The sequence below is a fragment of the Vanellus vanellus genome, assembly GCF_965231255.1.
Source record: "Vanellus vanellus genome assembly, chromosome: 7".
NCBI classification, from domain to species: domain Eukaryota; kingdom Metazoa; phylum Chordata; class Aves; order Charadriiformes; family Charadriidae; genus Vanellus; species Vanellus vanellus.
Window position 1 is genome coordinate 36,396,910 of NC_138912.1, and position 14,339 is coordinate 36,411,248.

The 14,339-nt window shown below is 38.3% G+C and overlaps 1 protein-coding gene across 1 annotated transcript; it reads right to left on the minus strand.

Annotated features, from left to right (window-relative positions):
- Nucleotides 1–1,009: 1,009 nt before the first annotated feature.
- Nucleotides 1,010–14,243, minus strand: DNAJC12 (DnaJ heat shock protein family (Hsp40) member C12). The gene is made up of 6 exons (XM_082486757.1): nucleotides 14,096–14,243; nucleotides 10,664–10,777; nucleotides 7,430–7,508; nucleotides 4,971–5,110; nucleotides 3,565–3,766; nucleotides 1,010–1,742 (listed from the first exon to the last, which is right to left on the minus strand). Exons 2-6 carry the CDS (start codon nucleotides 10,739–10,741, stop codon nucleotides 1,648–1,650), a joined length of 594 nt encoding a protein of 197 aa, XP_082342883.1. The 5' UTR covers nucleotides 10,742–10,777; nucleotides 14,096–14,243; the 3' UTR covers nucleotides 1,010–1,647.
- Nucleotides 14,244–14,339: the final 96 nt, after the last annotated feature.

Here is a 14,339-nt window from a genome sequence, read left to right on the forward strand (position 1 = left end):
TATTTTTTCAGCTGCCAAATATGCAAGGGAAAAGCATGTAGAATAATAAAAAAAAAAAGATTTTGGATAAGCAGGATGATGCTTATCCAAAAATAGCTATTAAAAAAAAGCTATTGCTACTGACACCATCAAATCTAGGATCAATGTAGCTGTATCAGCAGAAGACCAGCGCTTGGAGCTTTTATAAACTGGTATAAACACAACTAGCAGTAACACTGTAAAGAAAACTGGCACCAGAATAAATATACTAATGAAGTTGATTAGATATACATATTATCAGGATCCACTGGCAGGCACTTGTGTTACAATTTATAGCAAACAGGCACCAAACAGAAGCACAGTAGGTCAGTCAGCACATCACACCCCTGCGCAGTACAGCCACACGTGTTACTCCAGGGAGAAACAGACACCGTAATATTGTTCCCATGTTGGGAGAAGACTGTAGTTTCCATGTTGGGAGAAGACTGTAGTTTCCAGATTAGACGTTCCATGGAGATGCCCAGGAGTTGTAACTGTACTCCCTTAAGCTTTTACCCACTGAGGGGACAAATAACAAGAAATCCAAAAGGGATCTCTGTGGTGGGTAGAGCATTTCAATTTAAAAAATGTATACAACCCCTTTCTGCATGCATGCAGTTTTATTTGTTGCTGATGGGATTACTTGCCTGCACAAAAACACGTCAACCTGACACATTAGCCAGGTTTACAAAGAAGAAAGCAAGTACAAAATAAATAAACACAATGTAGAATTGGAAAAGTTGCCGAAAGTACCAAAAACCTCTCATGTGAGATTTTATACATATTAATGCTGACTGGCCTGATTCTTCATTACTCACCATGCAAAACTCTGATAAGACCCCGTCTATTAAGCCACAGGACAATGCTGGGACACGTACAAGGGGTATCAGTTGTCCACCAATAGATGTTAAGACAAAGCAAGCTGCTAACTGGAGAAGTGAAGTTCTGGAACTGCCTTCGAAAATAAATAGCTGTGCAAAAAGTGTACTCGTTAAGACAGAAAGCAAGTGATTTTTAATAGTGCTTAATCTCTCACAGTGACCTTCTTGGATAAGAAGGAGGTTCTTATTTCACCTATATCATAAGATCACAAATTCTCCAACAAGTTAAGTTTTAATAGTGTTGTGCATGCGTGCATTAGAAATGACTACAGTAAGTACAGCGCAACGGAGAAGTGAGCCAGAGTATGTTGTTTAGAAATAAGCACAGTTCTGTTTAAAGATCATATAACTTTCGGAAGAAAAGGACGATATGCTGGAGTCTAACATTGACTTTAGGGTATACCAAGAGTACATTCTTTATAACATCACAGTATTGAGAAAAATATTATTCACTACACAATATTTAAGAATACAACAAACAACATATAAGATGTTAGATAACTTCACAAAATCACTTTATGTTAATACTGAAAAGGGCTTTCCTTATTAAAGTTTGGTTATTAAACAAAAGGATCTCCATCTGTAATGCTCATGGCATGTGTGTTAACAAATCGGTATTAAGACATTTATTCAAACAAATTTCGCATCACAATAAATGAATACAAAATACAAATAACTTATAACTGCTGACAAAAAAAAATACTGAATTGTTGAACAGATGATCTCACGCTCTTGCCTATTTGGTATTTTAGATCTCATAGTTTCTGAATTTCCTCAGAAGCTCTGATGGAGCATCCCCTGACCAGCGGAAACGCAAGTGCCAGTAATTTGCCTCTGAAAATCCTAAGAAAAAAGAGAAAGGCAAGTAAATTCTTAAAAACATATATAAAACTAAGTTGTCTGAAATAATACTCAGTAATCTTCTCCCCCCACAGTAAGTAAAAAATCGATCACTTCCAGTGCTCTTGTCTAGTAGGGACAACTGCTGTGTTCTTGGCACCATTTGAACAAGAACTCAAGCAAACACCAAACTTCCAAGATACATATCAGCTGAGAAGAGTCCAAAGGAGAACGGGAAGAACGATGGCAGTCCAGAAAATAGGACTTACAAAGAAAAACTGACCAAATTGCATTTGCTTAAGCTAAAGAAGAAAAGACGTGACAAATCTCCACCTACGTGAAAGGCAGGAGTGTGGAGGGAAGGTACAGACGGCCCTGTCCACACGCAAGGGAGTAAAGGAGTTTTTCAAACCCTGCGCTGTGTGCTATTAATACTAAAAAATGTCATCTTCCTGTATCAGGAAGACTTACTGTTAATATCTCTCTGAAATAGCTGTGTGGAGTTGTAGTCACTAATTCTTACAGACCAGCAGACAGGAACTGAAAATATCCCAGTTTAAAAGTGGAATCCAATACAATAAATTTTCCTGGACCAAAACCAAAAGCATTATTAACATCCTAACATCAAGTACGAACACCGACGTGCATACAGGCCCTCTCAAATTAATATAATTAATATAAAATAATTAATTTATATAAATTATTAATATAAATATATGCCTACTGGAGAAATTAAGTAGGCATTTGATGGTTTGATATTTATCACATGCAAATCTATGGAAATTAAATTTAAACTTCAAAAAATTATGAGAAAGAAGATGCCTGCAAAGAAAGCTCACCATTACAAGAAAACAAGAGGATGTTTTCTTTGAAATTTTACTGCTTTACAAAGCATACAGTGATGATTTAATTACCAAAAAATAGCAATTAGTATAATGTTATAGGGCATAATTTTTAAATAGAAAATTTTCATTTATGCTTCAAATATATTTGTTTATAGAATTTTCTTATCTATTTTATGCATTCCACAAATGTTTGGGATTAAATTAGGTTTTTCTACCCTCGCAGTTCAATGAATTTCCTGTTTGATCAAGCTGGAAAGAAATGACAGGACATCGTTTAATAACAGTTCTCAGATAACATAAGCCTAAGAACATGAAAGTCCTGAAGGATCAAGCAGAACAGAGGGCAGTCGCTGTGGTAAGTAAACTTGGATTCAGGCGTACTAACCTAAACAACAGACAGGAGATACTAACTGGCCAGATGACAGCTTTTGAAATACACATTTATTCTGGTGCACGTGCTATTTAAAAAAAAAAAAAAATGTTCAAATACAAAAGAAGCCTCCAAGTCTCAATTTTTAGTCCTCATTAACTCATCAGATGCAAACTGTGCATAAGTACTGAATGCTGGATTAAAAAAAAAATATATATAATACCTAAACGTTTCATTTAATGTTTTTTAAAGTTACTAAGAAAAAAACACACTGAAAATAATTGTCTTTTTTTTCATTTTGATAGAGCAGCAAAACTGAACTTTCTATTTTGATTTAAGAAGAATTTTTTTTTCCTCCTTCCCTAGTTTTTGGTTTTACTCGCAAACAAGCGAGCAAACATGGGGTTGGAAGGACGAAAGGTCTGAAATCTTCAAAACTAACTAAATAAAAACAACATAAACTCCAAAACAAAACCCCAACCCAAAACCACATTAAAAAAGCTACCAGTTAAACATATTATTCTGGAGAAGAATTTCTCATGACTAAAAGCCTCCTTTTCAGGCCAATCCCTGCATACTGCAATTTTCTGTGACTGCTGGTTTCACTTACTGGGGGAGTCTGGATTCTTTGAAGACTGTGGTTTTGCATCAGGAATTGCAACATCTTCTTGCTCCCTGCTCCCATCTGACAATCCATCATCATTGTTTTCAGTCTGTTGGGTCCAAGTCTCATTAGTTATGTTGTTGGTCTTATTCAAGTCAGGAGCTTCCAGCATTTGGTCCTTCTTACTTTGGACAGCCCAGTGCATTGACTAAAGAAATGCAAAAAATAACAAAACCAGAATTAATTCCTATGCTTTAAAAGATTTTTAATAAACTTCTCTTTTCTTTCTTGTATTGTTGTAATAAATGGTTATTAAACAAAGCACTTAGAGGCGCTTGCAGGTAAATGGGATAGGGGAAAGCATGGTCTCATATTGCAAATAGCATCTGAGAGGACAGCTTCTCTCAGGTGGGGATAAAGAACAAAATGTACAAATGCATCAAATAATTATAAGGGTCTTTCAGTTTCTTCTGTCATGACTTCTGATACTTTTTTAAGAGGGCTTGAGTGACTTAGAAAATGTCTGTTTTCAAAGCTCTCTTTGACTTCAAGGTGCCCTTTGAAAGCAAGATAATTTGGAAAACTTTACTACTAAAGTCTAAGGAATGACTTCTGCTTGGAACTGAGCTAAGCTTCATGGGATACTTCCAGCAAACAGTTATGGTCAGACATAACACTTTAGCTGAAGAGGCTCTCAAACTTCTCATAAGCAGAATTGAGGCGGGCAGAATTGGCAAGGGAAACATTTATTCACCTGCCTTACAATCTGACCATGTAGACTCGTAACTATCATTCACCTAATAAGGCAGAAAAAAAAAAATAAATCAAACATTATGGAATTAGTATCTACTAGGAACATGCTACTAAATTATCTCACTAGCAAAATTAGGAGAGAAAACAACCCTCAGAACATCTGTCTCTGCCACAAATCACCCCACGAGCCCAGCAAGGCTCTTCCAAAGACCTGTGTGAAGCCCAGGGTTCCAAGGATTCCAGGTACCTTCTAGATTTTGCAATGAGCTCTTTATTTAATCACATAGCATGAAAGCCTATCTGATAAGCAATATGCCAAAAGGTGACTATATTATACCAAGGTCCTAGATTTGAAAATAAATAAAAGGTTCCTACAAAAGCAAAGCATTTGAAAACAGCCCTTAACTTACTTAAACTTCATATAATACAAATAAAAGGAGCAACTTGATAATTCACACTAAAACACTTCTGTGAACGGGCTTCTATAGTCCTGCAATTTTTCCTGAATTTTCTTAACTTCCTTAGTGCAGTATTCCCATCCCCCAGACCCACCACTGCAGCAGAAGTGTTGTAACTCATCTCCTCATTCACTGGACCATTTTCTCCGGACCAGCCCACCCCTGGCTCCTCCTGAAAGCCCACACTTAGACAGCACCAACCGTTTTCACAGAATTGCTCAGGGCCTCCCACTGCTGGAACGGAATGGTAATTTTGCTTCGTCGCCAGTAATCATAACGCGCTCGACTCTCTTCATTAGTAAGAATCTCCTTAGCTTGCTGCAGCTTCTGGAAATTCTCCACTAGAACACAAATGAAAGAATACTAAGGCCAGTACTTTTTTTTCAAAGAAATGAATTCCGATGTGAAAGGGGAGCTGCCAGCAATGGCTTAGAGCAAAGAGCAGAGGGGACTGGAGGAGAGCTGAGTGACAAAGGTGTGTGGTTGTTCTGCTGACAGCTTTGCAGTTTTAGCTGGCTTTAGGATCATAGCACCTTCGGGAGACAACTCACACCCTTCTCAAATGAGGACTAAAAAGCTCATTTGTCTGCTGGCTTCAAAATCGCCTAAATTTAAGTTCAGAGAAACTTAAGAGTACAGCAGACAAAAGGCCCAAGTCACCCCCCGTAGACAACCTTAAAAGGGGAAATTGAACTAGAGTAATAATGCTGAGGAGGGACACACTTACATCCACAGCAGCAAGGCGGTCAGAGCAAAGCACAACACCAAGAAAAGGTGGGCGGGACAAGCAAAAATTGACAAGCAAGAAGAGGAATCTAAATATAGTTCAAATTAACTAACCTGTGCATTTTATTAGGTATGTTTTTGGCATATGCTAAAATGTTACCTTGAATACCAGCCTGCATGAATGAGAGCTCTTATTTTTCCCTACAGGGTAATTTTTCATTAAACCGTTACCAAGGATGCAGCTGCATGTCACTATTTGTAGAGGGTTAGAAAGATTTAGATTTTATCTATGAGTCACCTATGTTACGGTGATCCGTTATTATGATGATTCATTTATTCCAGTTTACAAATTAGAGAGATTTCTTTTGAAATACACTGAGCTCAAACACTAATCAAAATCGATAGCCATAAATAAAACAACAGACAACAGGTTGAGGGGACAGCTCTATTAGGTTTCCTTTTTCTAGTGTCACTAGTTTTCAACAGATGAAAAGTCTACTTCAATTACTCTTTATTGAGCTTTAAGCTGATGAAATAAAAAAATATAAACTTTCACCAGTACTGTAAAAAGGCATTTAAAGTACATAAAGCATGTTCAGGTAAATGGAGCATAAAATATTTCTTCTTGACAAACAAAGCTGCTCCAACATTTGGCAGCACTTGGCCTCCTTTTTTTGTGTTACTTAGGTTCAATTAACTGGGGGGGAGCGGTGGGTGGTGGTGCAGACAGACAGAGCCGTGCACTGGAACAGTCTCTTGCTTCCTGGCTGTAATAGCCAGAATTTTCTGCAGACGAAGTTGATTCCATTGGTTTTGTGCTATCATTTAGAATATTAGTGATCAGGTTATTGTTAATAGGTGGCAGATTGTCTCTCAAACACCAAATCTGAGGGGGTTCCGTGTCAGGGAATCTCAAAGTGAAAAATCCCACCTATTTCAGCTGTTAACCTTGCCAGCTCCCTAATGTTAGGCTAGGAAGGCACACCAGTAAGGCCAAGCCCCAGTGAGAGCTCTGCCTGAGGCAGTGGAGTGGGAGCCTCTGACATCTGCCATACTTCCAGCTCTGCTGCTGCAGGGGAGGCCGTGGATGAAGTCAAACTCACCCAAGCAGGTAGGCTATGCTGTCCAGTTTATGCTTATGTTGTTCAGCTTATAGTTAAACTAAAAGGAAGAATTCGTAGGATAAGTTTTGTGCATTAATCAAAATGAGAAGCGTATGTAATGATTCTACAAGAAATCTTTGGTGGGGACCATAATTATGATCGGAACAACCTTTGGTCTAAGAATATAAACTATTCAGACATCAGTGACCACTGATTAGAGCTATCTTGTGGTTATAAATGGGTAAGATTGCCTCCAAAGAACTCAGGTGCTGCTTAGCTGTCACAGGTATGATGAACCCCACGCTTCCATAAACGCAGACGTTAGCTGCTGTTCTGCAGATGGCTACTCCTGTGGTGCTGGCTTCTCTTTACTTCCAGTCATTAAATTACATTAAAAGAAACTAAAGTACATTTAATGTGTTCCTGATGGGCTTGTTCATGGAAGCAAATTAACTAGTTGACGCAAGTATGGCACTTGAATACCACCAAGCATGGAAGCAGGCCAGCTTCATAGGTCTAGAAAAGGATACACTCCATAAATAACTTCTGGATTAAAAGATGTTTTACCACAGAAAGAAAAAAAATTGAAAATCCTAGTGGGGGGCGGGAATCAAACAAGTGTCTTCCTGCTCTACCACCTAGGAGTGTGCAAGTGTTAGAAAAGAACGTTAAAGCTTGCTATTTAAAGACAATATGCTCGATACACATGACAACTAAAATATATTAGGGAGAAAGAATATTTAATAAAGTCTTGAAGTTGAACTTAATATCTTAGTCATGTTAATATAAGAAAAAAAAAAAGATTGTTTTTAAATAGGGAAGAATATATACCTGCTTTGGGGTTTCCAGGATGTTTGTCAGGGTGACATTCAAGGGCTTTAATCTTAAATTCTGCAAGAATTTGTTCAACCTAAACAAAATATCAAGATTTAAAGTGAGTAAATACATACACACACAGAGAAAAGATTTTCAAATTTGCATTTTGAAAGAGGTTGGGAGGAACGGTGAAGAATGCTGAAAGATTTTTTTCCTATTAATTTTTACAAGCTTAATACAAGCAAAATAGGTAAAAACAACCATCTGTCAACGACGCTGCTTATTTAGTTTCATTTTCCATGGACTCATTCTTGTTTTTATAAAGTTCAGTCATGCAATATGGCAAATTGGCTTTAAGAAAAATATGCAAAGATCATGTGTGCGAAACCCCTTCCTCACATTTGACCACGTAGGCAAAACACATCACTTCAGTTGCTCTTCGCTTTGTTTAATCAACTCTAACTTTTAACAAAGTCTCCCTGCAGGAAGCAAAGAGCTTCTGTATTGCTGAAGATCAATTTGTGGGATTGGGTGGCTTCTGCCGTATCCTCTTCACAGGAAATTTAGCCAGTACCACATGACTTTTCCACCTGGGATATCACAAAGCTAGATAACTAGCAGGTCACGTTCTTCCTGTCAAGTTAATTTGTTGGGCAAAAAGGTTGGCTTGGAATAGAATAAATCTATAATCAATATTAGAATATTGGCGTGTATTAGTTAATGACAAGTTCCCACACAGTCTGTAATACCATAAAGTATTGCAACCAGTGGGAAAACAAAGACATATTAACAGTTAACAAAATACAGGAAACCACTAGAGTGGGCATCAGCTTAGATTTTCAAATGTCCACATTTTTCAAAGTATCTTGCTGCTTCTTATAATTCAGAAGCCAAAACTTCTTTGTATCTTTCCAGTACAGCTTAAGCTTTCACAACAACTTGCCCTAAGATATCAATTAGCTACTATTCTTTCCCATGCTAGAAAGGCCGCTCATTTAAGTTCATCATCCTTCAAACTCTGATACCGATATACAATTTAAATTATTTATTTCAAAATTAAGGCTCTCAACCTTTTTTCTTTAGAATAAAACTACAGTTCACTCAACTAGCTGGCCAAATTTTGTTGTCATATGCTGGGGAAAATGTGGTCTACAGTGGTATTTTAAGAATTCTACACTTTTTGCTCTTCTCAGTAACGTCTTCCAGAGGGACAGATATCAGGTGGTATATTTCCAGTCAGTAAGACACTTTAAAATATATACATTGTATAGAGAACTTGTTGAAACTGGTTACTATATAGTAATATAGTATACTACCATCTCTAAAACTTAGTTATATAAAGGTGAAATTTAAAGTTAAAATATGCAGAGTAGCAGAGGAGCAGCATGGAATTCTTCAGTTTAAAAAAAAAAAAATCAGTTGAAGGAAAAGTTCATAGGAAGTTTTTACAAAATATATGAAATTTATATAAAATACATATATTTTAAATATATAAATACATAAAATAAATATAAAATATAAAATGCTTTCCCAAGAAAGGTATGCAATGCCCACTACATATAAATAACATTGTTGTTGGAATAAGGATGTAGATTAAATGTCCCCTCTTCCTCTCAAGTCTGAAGATGAACTAAGTGTCCACAAGCTCAGTTCTACAAGAAGCCAAGAATGAACACAGGTGTTTACTTGAATACAGGGAAGATCTGTAGAAATTGAGACTATTTGTGCTTAAATTTAACCAGAGCAGATTAAGACCAGAATATTCAGCACCTTAAATGAAAGTACTGCAGCTGGGAATGTGCTACATATGCCTAAAGAAGCCGGTGCTGCTGCAAATACTTGAGCACATACACAAAGAAATGTAACTGCAAAACACCTGTAATGCTTCAAATTTGTGTTAAATGTCAGAAGTCGTGTACGCACCATCCTGAGGGAAGGCAGTCGTGGTACTCGGTCAACTTGTGATCTCAGTTCCTACTGCCATGGCAAAAATAATCTAGTAACATCTGCTTCTCTCAACAAATAATACTTGACAGATTATTTTTCAGGACACATTAGCATTTATTCCATCTTTTTCATTTCATTTTGAAGTAGTTTAGAAAATCGTTATCATACATACTTGAACTATTCCTTAATTCCTAAGCCCTTAAAGTAGCATGAGGTAAAAAATGAGAAATACCATCTGTGAAACACGCCTACACGGAAACCTTGACACTGCCCTCTGCTGGGATGACTTTTTAGGAGTTTTCCCAGGAAAAGCTTTCAATTGCCTTCTATAGCAGACTGAAGATGCCGACTACTATGCTTGCCATGGCAGGAAAGACAGAGGTATTTTCCCTGCATTTGACTACTAGGACAGGTGGAGAGCATCTGATTACATTTACTGAGCAAAATACAGCTTTTATCCACACTGAATACGTCCTTCATTACAGCAGAGTAATCAAATCTCCTTTTCCAAAATCGAAACACAATTCCAGTTAATGCAGCAACTGGATTAAAAAATATCAGCATACCACTAACTCAGACGACCCAAAAAATGTTATATGGACACATTTAGGAAGAAGAACGCTTGTTTTAGCTACAAATTGTTCAATGATTGCTTTAGTTAGATCTCATTCTAAAGTAGGTATCTCCTACCAAAACAAATTAGTTAAACTAGTATTCGAATATCATTAAAATTGGCATTTAAAACTCATTAATATGATGAATGAAAAAGATATTATTTTTGGTTTTCCTCCCAACCAATGAACAGTTTTTAAAAAAATTTTAAAAATACATATAAAACCTGAGAAACTCAATAGCATCATCAGTGACCTACAGCTATGAACATTCATTGTATCAGTTGCATATAAATAGCTTTTTTCATCTTTTGAAACAGAAAATATATTCCGAAATATTATTTGGATGTTGTCAAATTGATGCAGTTGTGATATGGTTATGAATCGTGAGCCACATGTTGAACTAAACTAATGGATAAGTCATTATTTCAGTTGTATCTATAACACAATCCAGGTTTAGAAGGCATTTTTAATATAAGCCTTATTCTAAGATCTGAACATCGGTATACAGATCGCAAAATTGAGCTTTGTGAAGGGAGATACTGAAAGAAAAAAGGGGGAAGAGAGAAGGTTTGCAATGCATTTCAAATAGTCCTGCCCGCAGAGATAAACAACTTCAAATTCCCCCTGTAGACAGACAAGCACGTTCAAAATGTTATTAACCTGGAGGGGAGGTGGGGAAGGCTCTTACCGTGGAGAGTTCATCGCATCCTAGCAAGTTGTAGTAATCTTCCAAGTCATCCGCTCTGCAGTTCAGAATCGCATCCATCTGGACGAGTCCAGCGGGCTCTTGCAAGCCGAGGCACTGAGGGTGGAAAACAGAGTCTCAATTCAAAGCGCACACAGGGGTTTCGAAGTAGCCCAGGGAAAGAGGCAATTTCCACTCAGGTCTACAGCTCTCCCCAGCGCTTTTTAATACTGGCAGCTGACACACATGAATTTTCTTGAATTCTCTGCCTGCCATTGGTCCCTGCAGGATACCAATCCGGTTGCACAAACCTGCTCATGGCAATGCTCCCTGGGATTTGTAGTTGCCAAAGTCGCTTAAATGTTGAACTCTGGCTGTCATCCAGACTGAAAGGAGTTCTGGATACTAACTAAAACGGAGCTGTATTTCAGATTTAGATCGCGCTGGCACGTGTATAGCCACTTAAAATCAGGCACATACTTAAAGGCTTTCCTGCACCTGAGCCTACATATACTAAAATATATTTTCTGCTTAATTTTTAATTGCACCTTTTGCCACAGTCTTTGGCAAGAGGATTATATGGGCCATTGTAGAAAAGAGAAAGGATTACTTCCAAAATAACAATAACAGGGCTGCAAACTTTTGAGAATGAAGTACCGACCTTGCCAAAGCCTCTCACAGTTCTGTCAGTCACTTCAACAGGAAGGAGTGAATCTTTACTCTCTGAAGGCTACCTAGGGTATATACATACTATTCTTCAAAAACAAACAGCTCTTGTACATCTGCACATCTGACAAAATTAAGATCTATGAAAAAACAACATGAAATACTGTCTACTGTCACATTAAATACAGACTCTTTCTCGTGCTAAATTACTTTCAATATGCGTTTTGAAGGTCTCTATTATGTGCAAAACACATTCCTTGTAAAACTCATTTTACACTGAAGTGGAACACCTTTAATTTTGAACTGTGATTAATGATCAAGGCCTTAGTCCAACAAAGGCTACAGACGTGTTTAACTGTAGTGTCTCCTATGATCTATTGATTTAAAAAGATTACTTCCTAGGTGTAATACTAACCACTTCTGAAGTCTTTCCTCTGGAGCCTAAGGAGCTCAATTTTTACTTTCCCCGTCCCAGCAAGAGCTTTGTAATCCAAGATGTTTAATGTCATTAAACATTGCTGATTCTTTAAACGAGCACTTACAAACAGATGCCTTGAACAGTTACACAATTTGAGATGCAGTGCCCTAGTCGGAGAGCTGACGCAGAACGGGGTGTGACCAAGGCTAGAACAGGCCTGTGTTAATCAGTGAAGGAACTAGTGGCCATTCAGAACTGTTCATAAAATAATTCCTGCATTTACAAGTGCTTTATTTTATTATCTCTGGTATTAATCTTCTGAAATAATCTACATATAATATTAGTCTCCCACTGCTTTCTCTTTGTCTGAAATTTCCTTTTTTTACTGTATGTTCAGATAGCCTATTAAGATTATAAAATATATAAAGTACCCGAGAAGAAGCAATAATATTAAACAGCAAAGCACAGTGAAACCATTTAAATCTGTTAGAAAACACTACTATCATTTCTCTGAGCAAATAAAACAATAGATACACTTTTTCAATGAAGTGGAAGAATTAGCAATTACAAATCTCTCCCTCTCCACCATTCATAACTTAATAATAAACCAGAAAAGTATAGGAAAGAAAAGAAAGCCTTTTAGCAAGAGATAATGTAAATATTTAAATAGATTGTACTTTGGGGGAGGATAAAAAACAAACAGCTGTCCCTCTTCCCAACAGCACTCCTGACATAGCATTCTTGTCCAAGTATTTCTTGCATATTTGCGCAAGGTGAAAGGGAAGGCTCTTTAACCCTTCTCCCTTCCAGTTTCCAGTGGCCATTTCTGTGCTGCAAGGCGAACTGCAGGTCCAAGAGCTGGATTCAGACAACAAAACCCTGCGACTCGCAAACTACTTGTTCACAAGGAATTTGCTTGCTGAAGCCTCGGTCCCCTCTATACTCCTGTCCGTTCAGACCAAATAAACAAGGGCTCTGATCCAAACTGCAGCAGCAACCATACTTGTGTCCCCCCCTCCCAGGTATTTGCACTGCTTGGGGCACAAAGGGTCCCATGGCACAGTCTGACATGACACAAAATGCTGACGCTCAGTCTTTTACTGCTCCAACTGACTTTGGTGGGACAACTCAGAGCAAAGTGTCTTCCAAAACAGGAGGGCAAGAGAACCTGCATATAATGCGCAGAAAAAAAATATAAAGATAGTCTTCAGGACATAAACTTCATTTGAAAGAGTCACAGTGCAGGAGATAGCACAGCTTATGTGTCCACACATGTTTTGGTTAGTATTGCCCAGAACGTACAAACAGTACTGAAAGTGAGGAAACCTTGTATTTGTTCTCTGTACCCAACCACGAACAAAACGTTTCTATTCATTCTGAGCACATTATCGACAATTTTGCTTGTTTAGAGCCAAGAACGAAACTAAATTCTAGTTCAATATAACAGGAGGTTTACCATCAACTTGTAAAAGTCATAAAATGGCCCTTTAAATAAAACAGCAAGACCTGGAAATCCGTATTTGAATTTATTCCCATAATATACATCAAATCATCCAGTAACAGTTCTTCTCAACTAACTATAGCTGTTTTGCTTCCTGCAGGCAGAGTACACATTTTGAAGACACTCAAGGCACAGCATTTCATGCTCCATCCTTGTCCCCACAGGTGTTCAGAGCTGCAGAAACAGCAGAGAAATGAAGCACTACCAAACCGACTTCCCGTTTTAGGGGCAACTACTGCAACAACATCATTAACACGTACGAATACTTGCAATATTAGAGTCAGCTTTAGAATCCTTGAATTTTTCCCTCGCCAGTATCCAAGCAGAAAGCTTTAGATCATACACCTGCACCACTTACACACTGTCTTCCTTAGAGCACAGTCTTCACGCAAAGAAGCGCCAAAATGGCAATATTAAAGCCACACCTCTGCTTTACATGGCAAGAAAAGCGCGTGCTTTTTAAGAAATCTAAATCTCACCTCAGCTTCAATAAGGAAAAAGAACGCTTGCACGCAGATTTGCACGGAATAATGAAAAAAGCTGTTCTGATTCACACCTGGTTACTTCATGGCTTTTTTCTGGCAAACAGGTGAAGTGTGAGAAATGGTGTGTACATTTTGGGGGCTACTAATCCCTGAAAGAACCAGAAAAAAAAAAATTCACCATACTCCCTCCCTGCCCCCCCCAATCCACATACCACCTATGAAGGCAGTTATCTAGAAAATAATCCCTTTTGAAGGAAAAAACAAAACAAAACAAAACAAAAACCAACCAAACAAAACCAACAATTTTAACGCAAAGGTTTTTTTAGAAGCTGTCGTTATCGAGGCCTGCAAGGGAGAAATTCTACCTGTCCTTACAGCTGGAGGAAGGAGCGTGTGGGAGGGGGCAGACACAAGCTCCACAGGGACGGGGTTCCCCCTTTCCGCCGTAGGCGCTCGGCCCTGGGAACACCACCACACCGCCATGAGACAAAAGACCGAGGCGGCGGCGTCGCCGGGGGCAGGGAGCGGCGCGGCCGTCGCTGAGGGCAGCGTTACGGGCCGGTACCGGCCCGTAACGCTGCCCTCAGCGGCGGCCGCGCCGCTCCCTGC